Source organism: Platalea leucorodia, assembly GCF_965183815.1.
Source record: "Platalea leucorodia genome assembly, chromosome: 3".
Classification (NCBI taxonomy): Eukaryota; Metazoa; Chordata; class Aves; order Pelecaniformes; family Threskiornithidae; genus Platalea; species Platalea leucorodia.
This window is the reverse complement of record NC_138825.1, coordinates 50,798,139-50,818,298: the sequence shown is the minus strand read 5'-3', so window position 1 is coordinate 50,818,298 and position 20,160 is coordinate 50,798,139. Positions and strand designations below refer to the sequence as shown.

Below are 20,160 nucleotides of genomic sequence, written 5' to 3'. Positions count from 1 at the left end.
ACCAATGCTCTTCAGAAGCGGTATTGGGAACCCATCAACTCAGAAATACAACATCAAAACAAACATCCCATAAGCCAAGGGCTTTAAAAATTACATTACGTACATTGTTGAAAGGCATCTGCCATAGAAATAAAATATCCCATAACATCTTTCTGGGGCTGTATCTCTTCAGCCACAGCTGTTTCCAGCTGTAAACAGGCCCTGTTTCTTTCACTACCATTTTGGTGGCAGAAGAACCAGACTTGATCCCTCAGCTCAAGGCTAGAGTTTTAAGTATGACAGTTTCCAGGCAACATTTCCAACAAATGTCATGTAAACTGCAGTTAACTAAGATGAGCTACCATGCATAATCTCCTGTCCTTGAAACATAGGAGCTTTATAGGAACACAGAGGACAGAAGTACAAGAGGTCTGCTGCTGCATACCCTCCTAAGGTACTTTTTTTTATTTTGTTTTTTTTTTTTTTTAAACAGAACACATTGTACACATTTTATAAAAACTGCTAATGATATCCAAAGGCTTTCTGAAATCTGAAAATTAAAAGAATGCTTTAGAATACTCAGAAAGTGACCTTAGAATAGTTTTAATTTATGAATAAAATACTTTTATTTAGAAGCCAGTCTTTTCCAAGCAGAACATTCATGAACTTCAGTTACAGAAGGTATTTCATATAACATAAAAGATTCATATTTACACAGAACAATGCACGTCTGAGACTTATTTGAATTTTAGATTGATTAATGCAATAGGATAATTTTAAAAAATAAATACATTGTGTGTAAGCAGCAGAATTAATGAAGCCTGATTTTGTATGAATGCCTGTTCTTTGTTCTGTGAGCAGGGACACTGGCACCACCGTACTAATCCAGTCCCCTACCATGACCTCTGCTTACTGGTGAAAAAATACCAGGTGCGACACCGAGGCTGAAGCTACATTGACAGCCCAACCAATATACATGTATGAGCATCACATATATGCTAGGCTACTTAGGTTACTGATAAACAGAATATACAATTGACAAATATTGCTGGTTTTTCCTTCCTTGGCAGGGCTAGTTTTAGTATTTCTTGTCTGGACATTTTCTGTTCTTTTCACAAGAATAATTCCTGTTCAGTACAGCTAAACTGCTCCATGGTGCATCTTGTACCACTATTGAGACAACAGACCGGGCTAGAACTCACACTATTTTGCCCAGACCTCTGTGTTCAGGTTCCCTTCCCTGGGGAAGGGTACAGAGAGAAATGAATGGTACATTCATCTTAATGTATGAGTCATCTTAATGTGTAGAAGGGACATAACAAGGATCCTCACCCAGACATGAGACCTAAGGTGCACTTCTAACACCTTTAATGCAGTGATAGCTTTTGAGACATCTGCTCCATTTTCAAATTTGTTTGTACTTGGCTAACAACTCACAACTTTGGATTGACAAATGGACACGTATGGACAATGTATCTACACAGGCCTTACATAAATACAGTAAACCATGCAGTGTAGACAACAGCCATGGAAATGGGAAAATGGTTATGAATGGGAATATCCGGATTGGGAAACATCAGAAGGAAAAAAAAGCAGAAGAGAGCTTTACAAATGGCACCTAGATTAGCAGGTCATCCAGGAGCCAGCACATCTACGCACCATTTCTAAGGACATCTAGGTCAGAAGACAAATGACAGTGAGTAAATCTTGATGACTCACAGAGATGGGACAGGCTAGAGAGACAAAAGATGTCAGTTCCTAAAGGCTAAAGAAAAGGCTGAGCCAAAACGAGCACATGGTTGTCAAACCAGGAAGAAACCAGGAGACATAAGGACTCGACGGCCTGCATCCCTTGTCTTCCCATTGCAAGGCATCCTGGAGAGACTACCTGGATACGTGCATCTCTGCGCGCGACTTGGAAATACCACCTGGACACCCACATCTTGGTGCCTGAGAGTGTGTGGATGTAAGAATGTGAATGCAAATACATGAAATCTCTTTTGCTTCACTTTTGTTTTAAAATAAAATCACTTTCCCCTCCTTTTCCTGATAACTCAGCAGTGGCCTTTATATAAAAAGTGATTTCATCTTTTGACATTTGATTTACATTTATATTTCATACACCTGCTCTGCATTAACTTCTCTAACAACTCTATATTGAGTTTATAATCAACGAAGAAATCTTGAACCTGTTTTTCCACAAAAGAATACAAGGCAAAATTCCTGATGTGTCCCTGTACTTGTATATGTAAATTTTAGCTCCTGTGACTGAAAATACAAACCACTACTTATTTTTTTCAATACGTAACATTCAATGAGAACAAAAATCAAGTATGAAAAAAGTATAAAACACATGAGAAGAGTGAGAGAAGAAAGTTTGAGGGGGCTGAAGCTGACCATTGTGGGGAAGTGGGGAAAGGCTGGGCATGAGCTCACCTCTTGGTGACTAAGGTGGAAGGCTTCTTTGCCCCAGTGACGGTAAAGCTCCAGGATACCAATCAGATCACCAATTGCAGTGACAATTGGCAAACACAGAACAGATTGGATACGAGTTCCTGATTCCAGTCCAGTACCTTTGGGAAATCGCTCATCCTAGAAAATGTAAACATAATCTGATAAAATGTAAATATCTTAACATTAACATGAAAGATATACTGACATTTTCCTCCCTCTCCTGGCTGATCAAATCTGCAGGAAAATTATAAAATTCATTAAGACTCGTATCTCTCAGCATAATTTACATACAGTATTAAGACATCTACTAAAAAAAAAAGTAATAAAAAACTCCCAGCATTAAGTTACATATACAGATAACCTTATTGATGTAAAGTCAGAATGAGCTCTGATTTTAGACCCAGCTTTGTGTTTGTTTTTGTAATACATTTTCTCTAATCTCACAGGCAGAAAAACCAGCACTTCATTGCTAATGCCAGTCCAGATTAAGTAAAACCTCAAACAAACGACACTACCCTACCACCCCCTTTCCCCCCCCAAAAAAAAAACCCAAAGCATTTGTAACCATGAAGTGGACTGATCAGATTTCAGTGTCACCAAGCAGACAGCAGTGCTTGCAAGAAAACAAAAATTGAAACCTGAGGCTAAGGCTTTATGTTATACAGAGTTATAAACCTCAACCAACTCCTGAGGAAGAAAATGTGTTCCCAAAAATTATGCATGAAAGTAAGAATCTTTCTCCTTCCCTTCCTTATGCATCCTGAATAAACCAGTGCAAAAGTTAATAGGAACAAATGTTAAAATAATCCTACCAGCTGTTATAAAAGGCCCAAATTCATAACTTTTAATTTACATCGGGAATGTCCAAGGCTTTATAGCTTCAGTTCCCCATGTAAGAAAACTCACAAAGTCCTGAGAAACCACCTGGATGTTACAGTTAGAAAGGCAGTAACCAGCCAATGTGAAGTGTGCAAGACCCACTTCGTTGCACATCAGTCCTTCAGTATTTGGTTCGTACCAGATGTTCCCCGCAGGCTGTGCTTAGGCAAGACAGACACTCCTTCGAGGCTGATCAAAATCTCTCCTTTCTCAAAGAAAACAACAAGTAATCTCTACCTTAATTACTAAGATGACAATCAATCTGAACGGCTAGGAACAAATGACAGACAAAAGAGAGTGGGAAGCACTTTGCAACACGAGCCTCCTGCTTTCACTTTTTAATTCTCTACTCTCAAAAAAAAGGGCTGGCAAGCCTATCTGCAAGCATTTCCCTTTCACTGTTGTTCCCTTTCACTCCTAAAATCACATGAAGGCAAACCATGTCACCAAAATGAATCTCCCTGTTCAGTCAATAATCCACCAATACTGTAAACTAACAAAAAAGTTCAAAACTCCTCCCCACTACCCCCCCCCAATTTTATTATGAATGTAAAATCAAAACATACAACCCTTATATACAAGGATATAATGATATTAATTGGAAATTACCAGTAACAATTTAAATCTTACATGTGACTGAAAAAACCTAAAATCTTTATACTCCAGGGTGTATAGAAAGCACTGACTGTTACTACAGGAAAAGAGGCTTCTGCCTTTTGTTTTTGTGGTTCTGTGTAAGTGCACTCACATTAGGCATTTGATATTTTGTTTATAGCCCAGGTTTGCCCAATAAAGGTCACACATTTTTTAACAAATATTTTTTAAAATAGAGACAGCAATGTCCAATTTTGGCCACAGTATCCAAAGATTGTTATTCTGGACAGAACTCAAAAGGATAGAAAACACTGAAGAGAGAAAAGAATTTAAACTTCCTTGGTGTTCTCATAGCCAGATGATCATAAAGTGTTTTCATAAAGTACAGTTTAAATACCAGTTTCATACAATTGCATAGATGCAACTAGAGGATAAAGTGTTTAAAAAAATTAAAAAGGACAGACTTACAAAGTGCCAAGAATTATCAGAATATCACTTAAGATTTTCTGAATCCTTTTATGGACAAAGGCCTGAATTTTGATATCAGTTACTCTAGTGTGTCTTTCATGTAGGTCTACTGATACTATAAGTATTCTAGCTTTATGTTAGTGTAAGCAGAGATGAAAATCCTGTCTAATAACCAGAATTCTGATTGACATTCTTGTCAGTGTGAGCCCTGCATTACAATTAAATCAAACTTTGATTGACTATATGGAAGTCGTCTTGTTTGGGATCAGCACACTAAGTATTACAAGACCAGGAGGACAGGAGTTTTGACTGATAGGTTTTTTTCTCTCCAAGTGACTATGGTACCATTACTTCCCTTATCTGACACCCAAAAAAATGTTAAAAGAAAAAAAAATAAACCTTAAACTTAAAAATAAACGAGATATTCTGAAATTATTCCATCAAGCTAATCCAAACTCAAATTTATTTTCTTGGTAGCAAGACAGATGTAAATTCTGTCATTATACATTCAGCTCAATAAACATTTCAGCATCAAAATATTCATTCTAAGAACATGCTGTAATCATCTCATTAAAAAGAGAAAGCTTTTTACCCCCAGAATATCTTCTACTAACAACGTTTTTCTGGATCTGGCTACATAAGCAGATACTGTAGTGCCATGTGCAATGGGCCCTGCAGGAATGAGCCGTGGTTGTCCTTCTTTAGCTCCTGGTGGTGTAAATACACACAGACTCTAGTTAGAAGGAAAAAAAGAAAAGAAGAAAAAAAAAGAATGCAATTAGAAAGCATGGTTACTTTTACAGCGTTACTGTGCTTCCTATGTAGTGTAAAGGATTGAATAAAATAGATAATGTAGAGATACACAGCTTTTGACAATGAAAAGCAGTTGTATAAACTCTGCTTAACCGTTTTGAAATCTTCGGCAATCCCACTCTAAAGTCACCATTCAGACAGCGGATAACTGTTCTGCTGAAGTCAGCCATCGCTTATATCAGGGTTGGATTGCATTTACCTTGAACACACAGTACACTGCATAAAGACTCACCGATGAAAATATTACCTTATAAGAGGTAATAGGGGTTTTTTAAAAGTTTTTTTTTCTAGGTTGCACTCATTTATTTCAATAGAAAATACTCAAAAAGTAGATATAATCTTTAAATTTCTTGTTTATCTCATCCCATGGAAAGTTAATTTCAAAATTATTCTAGCACTATATTTCCTGAAATCCAAGTGACTACATTCATCCCTTGTACTAGAAGAAACATCCATGTTACTTGCTGCCTACCTAAAACTGTCTCATTTGTTGAAAAGTCAGGTATGACAGCATTCACATCATGAAACTCATCCAGCAACATCTGATAATTGTTCTATAACAAAAATATTAAACAAGTTAACACCGCCAGAATGAATGGGATTGCAAATATTATTTTACAAAAAGAAAATTAAAAACACATACAAAGGTCGAATGTGCAAACCCTTCTGTATGCCAAAAACTCTTCAAATCTGAAATTTCATTCATTTTTGGATGGAAAATAAACTTTATGGAACAATAGAGTGCTGGAAAACAATATCCCTATCACAGTCTCTTTAAAAATTTCCTTTATTTTGCCCCTCAGACAACCTGCAAAGGAGGAGTCTGTTAGTGACAACCAATTTTGAAGCCACAAAACCACAAAAAAAAAAACTGGTCTCCAATGCAATAAGCAGGAACAGTTCATTTTACAAGCAAAAAGTTTCATCTTCTGTTTCATTTTTCTACCTTTATCTAATTACATCCATCAGTTTCTTATGTGTCTTCTAATGCTGCAGAATCCCAGAGACTCTCAAAATTTTAAAGCATTTATTACAGTCACACCCTATCCAGCGTAGCAGAGCTACTACCCTTTAAGCACAAAGGGAATTTAGGCACATGAAGAATAAAAGACATGGCAAAAATTACACAAAGTATTAGAATAGCAGGGATCAAATCTGTATTTCCAAGACTTCAGCTTAATGTCCTAATCTCTTGAGTCATTCCCCCTTATACATTCTTAATATTAACACAACTAAAACACCACCTCAGAGACCCACCTTCTATTGGCAAATTGTGTTTTCTTATGTACTATAATCAATGATCCAATTTATTTCACTGATAAATTTTTAAGACCAGGAGTATATAGAGAGAGCTCTTGTAGTAGCTCACTCTACAGCTAAGTAGCTGTATGATTTTGAATTGTGAACTTAAAGCATATGAATTAAGATGAAACATTTTAAGCAAAGATCCTAGGAAAACAGAATTTTAAATTTTTTTTTTTAAGTTACATGTATAATACCACAGGCAGATGATAGTGCCACCACACAATGTATTACTAACATTCCTGGTAAGAATGGCCACATGTTGTGCCACTCCTTTGTAGTGATTAATTTTACTATCAGACTTTGTTTTCATTAGGGCTGCTACAAGGGTCAATCACCCAAGATTCTACAGCATCAACGGTTATGATAATTAACATTAATTACATCTAATCCGTCTCCTACGCTGATCATTCACAAGGGTTTCTGTAACAATAGACAAAAGCAGGTGTGCAAGTACTCCAGATTCCAGTAGCTCAGAATGCAGCATTGCCTTGAAAGACTGAACAAAGAACTTTTAGTTTGTTCAAATAAGATTTCAGCTTAGGCTTAGCAGTAAGCAGGGAGCTTCGCACTGGAATGGTTATTATTTCAATATTATGCCATTATATGCATACTTAATTCCCCGAAGAAAAAAAAACCTACAGAAAATCTAAAAAAATCTACAGGCCTGATTCATTAAAGAATTTAAGTGAAATCTAGGCACTATGAAATCAATGGCATTTGTCTTATTTTGCTCTCCAAGGCCTGTGAGGTCAGTATCACTGTAGCACCCGAGCATTTCACAATCTCTAACTATGCATTATTACAACTCCACTGTAAGCTGGGTGGTGATGCTATCCTCATTTTGTAGATGGAAATTGCGATAAAAATTTTGTATTAATACAGTTATTTTAGCTGAGGCTCCAGTTACCATTTGAGTACGAACTTCACAGCTCACCACATAGCGTACAGAATGCCTTGCACTATGGCTTAGAGCTAGAGCGAGCCAAACGGATCACAAGACAAAGAAAACTCAGATGTGAAAGAAAGCATGCCAACTTCAGAGATCGATAGTTACCAATTTGGGCCCTGTCAGACTGCATAAGTTACTAACCAGGAGCTGTTTTCTAGCAGGGGATATTAAAGGCACAATTTGCATGTGAAAATTCAGCATCTACTGGCAGCTGCAGAAAATGAAGTGATGATATGAGATGCACCCTTTCATAATTATCATTTCTGTATTCTGCAAACATGGAAGGCACATTAAAAAACATACTAAACAGTTCCAAAAAGAACACACAGAAATGTTCAGAAACTAAGGAGACGCAATATAATGCACCACATGTAGGTACTCCTGCACAATGAAGGTACCTTAGCTGTAATGGATTAACAGGATTTTGGAAGGAGAAAGTTGGACTTTATGCTGAGGGGAAAACAAACGGTCAAAGAAAAGTATAGAATTCATAGCCAAAACAAGAGTGAAGTCTATCGAAGAAGAATCAGTAGTCCAATGGTTAGGGCAATGAGTGACTTCAAAAGAAAAACACTCAAGATTCTGACAAAACCAGTAACTAAATATTTGTCTTGTTCTTAAGCAGGAAGTCAGGAACACTCAAAAAGTTCAGCAAGACAAGGAAGAGAGTTTTCCATCCCGTTAATCATTTGCTAATATTGTGATACAGGTGAGAATTAAACTACCTTAAAAGAGAAAGCAGAGCTGCCACATACTACTTTAGGTCTGACAAGTCATTTCAGCATATTTATTTCATACATCTCATGCAGTTGGAAGGAAAGACACTTCTTCCGTGGAGTAGCTGTACTGAACATGCATGGTGCTTACTCCATTTTGATGTCTTGCATTACGGTACAAGTGCATGAAATCTTGACATTTTCTGCTTATTCTGATCCCAAACCTCAACCTTATTCTTCAAACCCATTCACACACACAGCTTCTTTAAAGAGTGGCCTTTAGCAGTGAAAGACCCTGGAAAAGTCAGAATGTTTGTTTTCCATGTGAATTACAAGAATGTGCTACCAAAAAAAAGAAGAAACACACACACAAACACACAAAACCCAAACAACAAAACCCATTAAATCAGCACATTGAATCTGCCAGAACAAGCCTGTTCAATTTACCAGAATAAAAAGCTCCATTTATTCTTACTTTCTTATAATCTAATAAAATAGATATGTATAATTCTTAAATGAAAACTTAGTTTCACAGTTACTTGCCTTCATAAGCTTCAGTTTCATGTTTTTACATGCACTTAAATAGAATGAAAAAGAACATTTTACATAACATATCCAAGAAAAGCACCCCATGTTCTGAAAAAAACTAAAACTGAAGAAACCACAATTCACAACTTATTTAAATCAGTGTTCTGATGTAAAATATTTTTTAAAAAAAATCAAATAAGGTAGTAAAAGGTTTAGGATATAAAGGGCATAGAAATACTGAAATACATATCTTCACAAATGTTTGACCTGCTACACTGTATGCTTATAGGAAAAAGATTTACTATTAAAAAATACTTTTAAAGTAGGAACAGTGGCACTATAATCTGTTCAATACTGAAAAGGTGGTTCATATTGCAGAGTATTTCAAAATGTAGGAGATGAAACACAATGTTTAAAATCTGAATTATGTAGTCTAAGTAGTTGAATGAATCAAATTAAATTAACAGGACACTGGAGACCAAAGTTGATCTCTCCAAAGATTAACACCTTTATTCACACCATTCTTCTTACCTTTTCTTAGACATATTTGGTTCTTTATGCCAAGATAGCAATGTGTGATGCTTAGCAAAGTAACTGTGTTATTTAAATTACGTGTATAAAATGTGCTTTTCCACACCGGCCTCCTGAGTCACGCCCGTAACTAAATATAAAACAATGCACACATCTTTCTCTTCTCAGAAACAGCTTCTCAAAACAAAATACAAGAAAAAAAAAGACAAAACCAAACAGCCACTTTCACCAGAAAACAAAGAACTCGCTTCTTCCACACATACATATTTTTTTCCAGAAAAGGCCTTCATTGGATCTTCAATGGTCAAAAAACTCTGTTGACACCATGAAGTGTTGTTAGCAAAAGTTGCTTTCGCCAGCACAGCCTTTCCTGTGTTCTTGCGTAAGTATCAGTTCGGCTGGTAAACCCCTCTGTTGCTACCACCATGAAGTACTGCTGTGAGCAAGCACCCCTGTATTGGAAGAAGCTCATGGGCGTTATTTTACTTCCAGTGATAGAAAGAGTTTTGCAGAAGCAATCCCACTCCACTTCTTATAGGAAACTACAAACCCCACTGCTAAGGAGTCAGTGATCAAAAAACTCTTCAAACTACTCAGTAGGTTCTAAATTTGTCACTATTCCTCCTGACTTTGTACAGGTATGACTGTGCAAGGACAGACCTCCACCTAAGACCTCAAACAACAGCCCTTGATCTCCAAGGCCACGAAACAATTATTAATCTTACCCTGACCATGCAGCGCTATTAAAAAGAAAGGCAAATTTTCTCATAACTATATATAAGCTGCAATTAGTCCGTAAGATTCTACCATTCCACATTGACATTATACATACAACTAATAAAGTTTCATGACTGTTGATACATTCCATATACGACCAATTTAAATCTGAATGAATTTAAACATTTATTGCTAATTAAGGATGTGGAAATTCCTTGAGTTTTGTTGGGGTTTTGTTGACAAAGCTTTTGAATCCTAGAAGCCATCAAGGGCAAGGTCAGCCGCACAAAATGCAGTAAGAACAAAAAAGCTGTGCTCTGCTCTACTATGGCATGTTACTCACATAATCTCAGAGGCATTCCACAGACACAGCTTTAAGGGAATCTCTTTAATTACCACTGTCCAAAACGTTTCACATCACCTATCCAGCTCACATTTCCTGTTTTTCCTTTTGCTTAAGAAAATACTTATAAAATAAAATGTACTGCAGTAATAATAAAACTTGGGGCTCACCTTCTCTCTTCTAACCATGAATCACTACAGCATTCTTTTAATTTGCAAATGCACATTCAAATCATCCTTCACCAGCTCAAAGGGTAATTAGAAATGTTCCCATGCAGACATCAGATATATTGTATACAGCTTCACAAGTAAAGGAAGAAATGGATCGGTTGGGCCCTTTCAAGTTACTTGCATTTCTTTAGTGGGTTTGAATATTTTCTTCAAAAACAGACTGACAGTTTGTATTTCTGGTAATGACACAGAACAGTAATTAATAATCAAAATAAGGAACCAGTGGATTTTCAACCACAACTTCAACAATATATAGTCAATAAAAAAAGGATATATGAGAATATAAAGTCCCATCATTTCCCAAATGCTATGCAGATAACTCAAACTGCAGTAAAAGGAAAAGGCTGAGGAGACAGCAGGATGCCTGTGCGCTGCTTACAGTATCTTTTGCTGCTATAACCACTTGCAGTGACAATGTAAGTCAGTATCAGAAACAGATAAACATGAATAGCTTTTTACTGATATTGCAATGTCAGTCTCTCTTCTGACAAAAGTTAAGTAATAAAAGATATCTAGTGTAGACAGAGCATTAGATATCTCTACTGCTGATGAGGGATAAGGCAACCAAGATGCGAGAGTCACTCTGGGTTTGATAAACTACCAAAAGAGCAAACATTGGCTTGGAGAGCGAATCCTTTGGAAGCTTCCAGGTTCATGCATTCTGGCACCTGGCAGCCCACAGGATCCTGCAGTTCCCTATTTTGATCTGTTTCCTGTCCTTCCAGACACAGACAGAATCTCCTTACCTACATCAAACTCAACTACCCTCTTACCAATCTTTTTCCAACAAGTTCCATATGATGAGGGACTTCTTTCTTTAAACGTAGTTAGGCAGGGGAACACCAAAGTCTGATACTAGAAACCTCCTATACCTTATTGGAACCTCAGAGCACATGAGGTGCTTCCTTTCCTGCCTTCTGTGACACAACAGATTGTTCCAGCTGGGCCCAAAATCTTCAAAATTATTCCTTCCCTCCTATTTTAATCTCTTAATTCACTTTGATAAAGTCTCCAACCAAAAAAACTCCTGTTAATTTTGACTGATGTTACAGTGTGGTTTGCAATCCACTAATGGCCTTATCATGACCACAGAGAACAAGAGATGCTTAAAAAAAACAAACTGAAAGAAAACAGACAGTCCAAAGCAAATGACAACCATAATAAAGGTTCAACCACTGGTGAACACGGACAAATGTAACAAAATTCACCCATTTCATAGGCACTTTAGGTATAGGCAATATATTCTAATCTCTAATGGATTTTTAAAATGTTAATATATTTACATGTCTTCCAGTCTTCAGGAATGCAGAAGGATGTACACTGTAATCAGTTCTTGAGGGATATCAACATGACAGCATTCTCAATTCACAGCTAAACACAGCAAACTTGGCTTTCAGATACATAACAAAATTAGTATATATCCAATAAGCCATAATACCATGGCTTTTGGTGCTCTTTTCTGGGTGCCATGCACACAGTCTGTTGAAATTATGAAGTCATTTCTCTTGAACCTCTTTTACTGTGGCTGAAAAAACCCTCATTACTCCTCGTTTGTAACAGCTAGGAGCATGCACATGAAGAATCACTGATATTCATCTTGTCATGTTGTCGTAACTTGGCCCCACAGTTGGTTTTTCCTAGTGAAATCTAATGCTTGACAGAGGAAGCAGATTAAAATCCCAGTAAAAGAAAAAATGAGCAGCAGCAGATCAAGTCTCACAATACAATACCATCAGCACCTCCCGACAGATATTCTTACAGTGATAAGAAAGTACCTACAGTTTTCAGGTGCTTTCAGTCTTTGGCTCTTCTGATGAAGAGATCAGCTACAGGTGTAATTGATGCTATTTTTCTAGTGGCTGTTGGTGTGTAGCCCATGGGAATCTGGCACAACACCAAATCCCAACCCACAAAGGCTAGAAACCATTCAACTAACTATATAAAGTTTGCCAGGGCTGGATTTCAACTGCAAACATGTATTGCTTGCCATTTCACAAACTGCTCAGTTGTTTCTTCTTTTTCTATAATACTTCTTATAATTAAGCAAATAGCAATTCTAAACTGATTTTTCTAAAATTTCTTTGCAGAAAAGAGGTCTCGATAAGAATCAAGTTTAATTATTAGTAACAGGGTTAAAAAGTACATGTGACAAGCATTCCATTAACAAACTGTTTTGGTGGTAGGGGTGACTGAATCCTGATCTAGTTCCTTCCACAGCAAATTTTGCTGATAAAACTGGCCCTAAAAATGCTTAATGGAAAATCATTTAATAACCAACTGACATTAAATGAAAGCCTTAATACTAAAGCATTGCTATACGACTTGATGCTTGGAAAAAAAAAACTAAAGAAAAATGGGAATTAAGCAAGTTGATATCAAGTGAGCTTAATGGTTTTTGCTGCTCACATCTTTTCTGTTCAGTAACAGCAATAGATCTTTACTCTTGGTAAAGGACGTAACAACCTACAGGTAAGACCACACAGCCTAATGATAAAATTATTTGCAGATAGGTATAAAGGCTGTGCCTTAAGGCCAGTTTTTTTTCAGGAATAAAACTCATCACAATAAGCAATGATAACCAAGAAAACCAAACAGAACTAATCTGGAAAGTATCCACTGGCAAAAACCTTAGATTTGTAAACTGGCTAAGTTGAAGTAGTAGCCCAATACTACTATGCTAAAATCTGAAAGAGCTATAGGCAATTATGTCCTGGGTTTAAAGACAAGTGCAGCAATCCTACTACATGAAGCACACAGGGATAAAAGAAGGGAAAAAAAAAAACCACAGCAGCTACCTCCATTGTTTATAAAAACTTCTTATTTCCTTCTTGATAACTGAGAGTATACTTGACAGGAGATTTGCATTTTTGAACTACATAGTATGAACAAGTGTTGGATGCTTGTGAAGTGAAGACGATCTACTTACATGCTGTAAAACAACTAGTGGTTGTGGGCGGTTTTTTTAATGTTTTCATCCTTCTGAATGGTATCAATTTCTAACTGCACTTCATTCCTGGAAACTTTCCAGTTGATTTACACAACTGAAAAACACCACAAGAGTTACACCAGTTCATTGACATAGAAAACCAAGCTGACGTACCTCTCTTCCATCCCTTCCATTTTAAGGCATGGTCAGCTAAGCATTTTTCTGAAAGATGTTGGTCCAGACAGTTCTCAAACACCTCCAGGGATGAGGATCCCTGAGCTTTCTCAAGCAACACACTCTAGTGCAGCCATAACTGGGGAAGCTTTCCTAATGACAATTCAAGCCTGCTGCTTCTTGCCCTACACACCATAGGTATGGAGAAGAGATGATTCCCTTCATCGCTGCCTTATCCAGGCATATCTTAACCCCTCAGCTTTCTTTTCTTTAGACTAAGCAATACCAGTTCTTTTGTTTCCTGACCATTCTCCCTGCCCTCTCCTGAACTCACTTCAGCTCGTCCAATTTTTTCTTAAAAGTGCAGTGCTTAAACCAGACATATTATTCCACCTGATACCATAGCAGTGGATGGAGGAATGGGAAAATTAATTTACACGAAGGCTAGATTTCTGCTTCTGCTACATAAAACAGTGGGTGTTTTTGCTACAGCAATATTGCTGACTCATGTTTACCTTCAAATTCACTGCAAACCCTAGAATCTTTCTCAAAGTCATCAACTGCCCCACAGAGAGAGAAGCAATCTACGGAGAGCCCAGCACTTGTCCTCACTAAATCACTGTCCGGTTTCTTCAGACAATTTTCCCAAGATTGTTTTGAATTCTAATCCGTCCCTATAAACACATCTACAGTCCTTCACAATTTCATGTCATATGCAAATTTAATAAGCCTATATTCTTCCTTCACCCATGCATTAATGAATAATCTGAGCAAAACCAGATCCAGGATAAATCCTTAAGGATTTATGCAAAATACCCTCCCATCCTGATAGTGAACCACAAACAACTAGTCTCTGTCTAGTTTTCTAACTAGTTCTGCATTCTACCTATAGTATATTTATCATGACCATATTCCACACGTCTATTTACCTGAATATTAAATGAAACAGGACGAAGATGTCACTAAAATATATCTTGACAGTTATTTATCTCGTTTCTTTCAGTTTGATAAAATTTATTGATTCAAAGTTAAACTCAGACACTATAACTCATCAACAACTTTCCCTCTCTGCTGAGTATCACTATTCACTGGCAAATAAGAAAGCAACAGATTTCTTCCACTTTATATATAAAAAGAATACATCACGTTAGAATTGATTCAAGGATAGAGACCAAAATTTTCTGAATTGACTCGCAGCTAGAAGGGTTTCACCTAGAAACATTTTTAAAAGACTCAAATTTCAGAGATGTCTACACATTCAAAATAATGTGCCGTAGCCTGGCACAAAAACCTGAGACAGTTAGCAAGCAGTAGTTGTCTTTCCCTTCGTCTTAGTAATTCAAATCACCCACTCCATAAATTCACTAGGTGGCAGTGCACATCAAGCTGCAACAATTTCTATATGACCAGAAATTCTAGAATAGCTTAATAAGGTACACCCTGAAGCACAGAGTATGTGCATGTATTTGTGGCCTCACATAATTATCTCTTAAAATAAAGCTATTGGAAACTTCTGTCTGAAGCAAGGATGATCTCTTTGACAACACAATTTGCAGTTTCAGGAAGTAAAACTTACAAGACCTAGTAAAAGCTACTTTAAGTGTATGCCTATTAAATTCGAAGTCATACATCCTTACGTGGGAATCACTATGTAATCATGAGGTGAATTACTCACACAAATAAGGACTATAAACAAGAAGCATCCCAACAATCAGATAATATAATAATACATTAGAAGCTCCATAGCTGTGATAAATATTTTAGAAATATTGCCTTGTAAAGATGTCAGCTTATGGGCTTAAATCCACTCTCAGCTAGCATGGTACTTAGACACATTGATTTACACACACACCACCATCCAATAAGAGAATTCCAGTAAATCCTTTAAGTCATGTTTGAAGATGATATTCAGTTAAGGTCATAACATGATAATTATGAACTACATATTCATCCCCATAAGGAACAAAACAGAAAACTGAAATAAAGTCAGGTCCTTTGCTGGAGAGTTGTGAAACATTCCTGTTTGATTTGGAAGGGTTTCTGGTCTTCAATATATAGTATTTGCATAATGGTTGTTACGTATCTTAAGAATAAATCATTTTATTTGCATAACTGCACCAACCCATGGACAAAGATAACTTCTTAGATATGGAGAAAGTTCAAGAACCAGAGGCAGTAAGGGTACAGGTCTGTTCAGATCACTTGACCCTGATGAGGAAGCCATATTGCTTCTCGTACCTGAGTGTTTTGTAATGCATTCTGCCATATGTATAGCAATTGCAAAACCAGATTCTGATACAGAGGACAACTTTATGGGGAAGGAAGGAGTTGGGCATGCGAGTGGTACCTACCTGCTTGGGGGCAATCATTTGAAAAGCAGAACCATACTATCAGAACACCCTTAGCAAGGACTGCGACAAGTGGTAGCGCTCCCAAGCAATTTGAACAACCAGAAGGTCGCTAAAATAACTAACTGGCCACACTCATTCTGGCACCAATTCCGAGTAATACCTGCATAAAGAAACACACTGTAACCTGCAATTGGTGTGGCATCTTCCATTTCAAGCAAATGCACTCAAGTAAAGATCCTGAAGGCATTTGACCTGACCTGTCAGCCAGAAATTACCTTGTCCTTATGCTGTTACCCAGCTCTAATAGAAGTCAAGATATAGTTTTGTATACTTCAACAGGGAGAAAGAAAATAAGGCCATAAAGAAACTTTATATATGGATAGGTGTTTTAACAAACTCACATTTGTGCTGTTAAACTCCAAAGAATTTTTCTCTAAAACAAGGTCCTCCTTTAAAGGTTAGTGTATCATCTATGTTTTGCAAAAAGAAAAGGACCAGCTAATCTAGAGCTTTTCTTTACATTAAACAAATTTTCTTTCAGTTCTAATATAATTTTCAGGTAAGGGAAGTGCTGCCCATGTTAAAAATGGCACCAAAGAAAGATTTACAATGAATTCTTAGTAACCCATGAAAAAAAAAAATTGCATAGATACGGTAATTCTCTTAGTATTAAGAAATAATAGTACACAATATGCAGTAATCATTTGCTGATTTTCATTTTGTAAATATCTAGAATTTCTGTAAAAGGAAATTATCTTCCATCCTAATTAGAAACTCACTATTTAATCTAGGCTAAAGGTAGTTGTGGAAATCTTGTATTGCAGAAACATTTCTTAGCTGAGATTAACACATGTCACAACTCTCAAATTTGGATTTCTTTAAACAGGCACAAGTACACCTATACATATTTACAGCGGGAGCTGAAATGGAGTTAATGCTTTTGCTTCAGTTTTGATCCTAAGCTCCCTTACAGAGTATAGTCAGAACACACATCACTAAACATTACAAAACCATTTGGGAGAAAGTAGATACCTCACTTATTAATAGGATTCCTCCATTCTTACACAATCCCCTCCCAGTACCTGATTCTCAGAAAGACATATACACACTCTACAGAAAAGCTGTCTTCAGGCACAAATTATTTCTTTGAAGGCATGGTGGAAAAAACTGTTAAATTAGGTCTAGTTCTAAAACATGAGGATTCTGACAGGAAAAATACAAACAGATTTATGTATATTTCTCAAGCTGACAAAAAGCCAAATGCTAAAACTGAAAAAAAAAAAAAAAAAAAAAGTTTTGCTGACTTTGTGGAAGTTAAGTCATGAGCCAAGCATCAAAAAATTAAACCACTAAAAAATAGAAGTCATTCTTCAACATGTGGCCATAGGTGTTCAGCAACTATTTTGTCCAGGCTAATGATAGGGTTTTTTATCATTTTTGAAACTTCAGCTTGAAGAATGAGCTCCTTTCTGCCATTTATGCTATGCAGAATATTTTTGCTCCCATTTAAAAAAGATATTTAATAAAAATAAAGAAAAATACATTGCCAGTATTTGCTGGATAATGGATAATCTCACTTGGACACACCCTTTGAATTAAATATTCAAGAGACAAAGGTATCCAAATTAATTTTCAATGACAATTTCTTACAAAAGTAGGCTAATGCATTACCATTTAGTTACAAGACTACAAACATGAGTCTGGCCCAAAGCCCACTAATGTGAATGGAAAATCTCACACTAACTTCAAAGGACTTGGGATCAGTCCCTATAATAACTATGTGAAGAACATTCCATTTTGGGAGATGCAGCTACATAACAGTGGTTAATAAAGTCAACGTGTGTTTTTGGTTGGAACTTTTTTCAGGAAAGAGTTATACTGGCAAGCAAATGGATTCAACTGCCTAATAGGCTATTAAAAAAAAAAAAAAAAAAAAAAAAAGAAAAAGGTCATAAAGTGCCCAGGCTCTCAAGGTATCAGAAGACTGGAAGGAACCCTGTATTATGCCACACTAATCTAATAGGAAAAACCTCACCACAGTAAGAATTCTCTAGGTCTCACGCTGTTAAGTTAATTTTACTGTAATCTTTTACAAAGCATTTAGAAATGCGCATGCTCAGCTGGCATGCAGTTACTGCCACTGGAGCTGGCCAGCGCTGTGCGTTCGGAACGGATGGCGGCACTTCCTGCAAGCTCCTGCCTGTGGCAGCAGGAGGAAGACCTTCAGTGACCGTTTGCATCACCCCCCCCATGACAGTGGACTCTGTCACCTACTAATGAGAACCAAAGATTGCATTCACAAAGGATGAACAGCATGTTACTTAAATTACAGCCTTCAGTGAAAGGGTTATTAAAAAATATATGCTATTTACATACTTACAGAACTCATTCAGAGCAGACCCAACTTCCGAATAATAAAACGGGTTATCTTTATTATATGAAATAATCATTAAATGAAAAAAATGCAAACCCCATTTCCATTCTTTTAGGAAATTCATGTATGGGCCGCCTTCTACATACTTCAAATTAGACACTATCTTTTTGAATAAGTAAAAAATATTCTCAGGAAAGGCTCACATCACCTGCAGGTTTGTACATCTTCAATCCTGTTTCCATTATTTCAAAAATGTCATTCTTTTTCTGAATTCAATTATTTCACAAAGAGCAAAGGAAATTGGCTAATGGAATATACAAAAATAAACTATTAAAACTGGCTGTGTAAAGTAAGGAAACAAAAACAATGAGAAAAATATTTTCCTCTCTAGTCATTTTTCAGTAAGAAGAGTTTAATTTGTTTCTTGAACCAACGAAAGACACAACATTTCTGACAAATTGTAATTTTTAAGTTGATGGAACTGACTGAAGTATAAACTGCATTTCCTTCTTGGGAGCCATTCGAAGTAACTACAATATCTTGTATAATGGTAACTGTACAAATTAATCTGGACAGAAAAAAATGTAATGCGTTCTAAATGCCAACTAACAAAAGAGCAAATATTGGACTCATTGTTATTCAAATTATTACATCAGAAACTAAATTCATTCATAAATTTTAAATGTACAATTTATTTTATGCTAACTAAAATCTACATCTGAAATTTGCATGATCTCACTATCAAGTTGGAGCTGGCAGTTAACAGAACACCTGATAACATTTAAAAAACAAAACTCAGAGAGATAAATAGATTAAAAGAATAGGCTATGCAGAGAGTAAAGCCAAGTTAAGTTTTCTGTTTGTTAGAGACAATTAATAATGGGGCTAAACTGCAAATTAAGTTGCTACAGTCAGAGAAACAACAGCATTACTGCCAAGTCTTTAAAAAAAAAAATTAAAAGGCCAAGGATCTAAATGTAGGAAACATTTTTTCATTGCCACTATGTTCAATAAACTTCTATTTCACAGAAGTAAAGATAACATAAAGCTAATATTCAGCACTCAGGTAGTATTTCCTGCTAAGTGATGTGCAAAATAAAATCAAAATATCATTGTCAAATTGGAAAACACATTTGTAACTGTACAGAAAAGCAGCATCTTAATCCAGTATACTTACATTATTGCATTCTCCCAGGAAATATAGTGCAAATCCATCAGCTTTTGTAGCTGCCAAAGCAATAATAAAAGAAATAATTGTACTCACAGGGGGAAATCGAACTTACACAAGATCTCTGAGGTGAAACCACAGATTCAATTCCACTTAAGACAAACAACTGAAATTCTAAAGGTGAAGGTCTATTGCTGTGTCCCTTGAAACTTCCCAGACTCTACAAAGTTAGAGGCATGAGATAATTCTTATTTTCCACATTGTGATTTACTACATTCTAAAAGATAATTAGAAACAACGTCTTTATACATCTTATTCTTATTCCAAGGCCTAATGTCTGTAAATTCAAATTAATTCATATGACAGTATAGAAGTAACATAAGAACATGTATTTACAATATAAACAGGCCGATAACATTATCATTTTCATAAGTAAAATAAATACCATTTGTAGATGGTAAGCTCCTTGCATTAAGATAGAAAATTATGGGAAAATAAAATGTAGCAAATATTGCCATAAAAATGTGTTTCAAAACAAACTGTTTCTATTTTGTGCACCTGCCTCCTATTAAAAACACTGACGCACACCAGAAAGTTTATACTTGTCAGATTTCTGCCAGATTCAGATTGTTGTATGAAACAAGGTAAAGTCAGGGTAAAG

At 36.2% G+C, this 20,160-nt stretch overlaps 1 protein-coding gene across 1 annotated transcript in view; it reads right to left on the bottom strand.

Annotated features, from left to right (window-relative positions):
• PDE10A (phosphodiesterase 10A) overlaps positions 1-20,160 on the bottom strand; it is a gene marked incomplete at its 5' end in the record, with an annotated part of 194,711 nt that overhangs the window by 44,850 nt on the left and 129,701 nt on the right. The window contains 3 exons of the mRNA XM_082306315.1: positions 2,416-2,571; positions 4,967-5,107; positions 19,509-19,558. Of these exons, the coding sequence (XP_082162441.1) occupies positions 2,416-2,571; positions 4,967-5,107; positions 19,509-19,558 (347 nt within the window). The remainder of the gene's footprint in view (positions 1-2,415; positions 2,572-4,966; positions 5,108-19,508; positions 19,559-20,160) is intronic.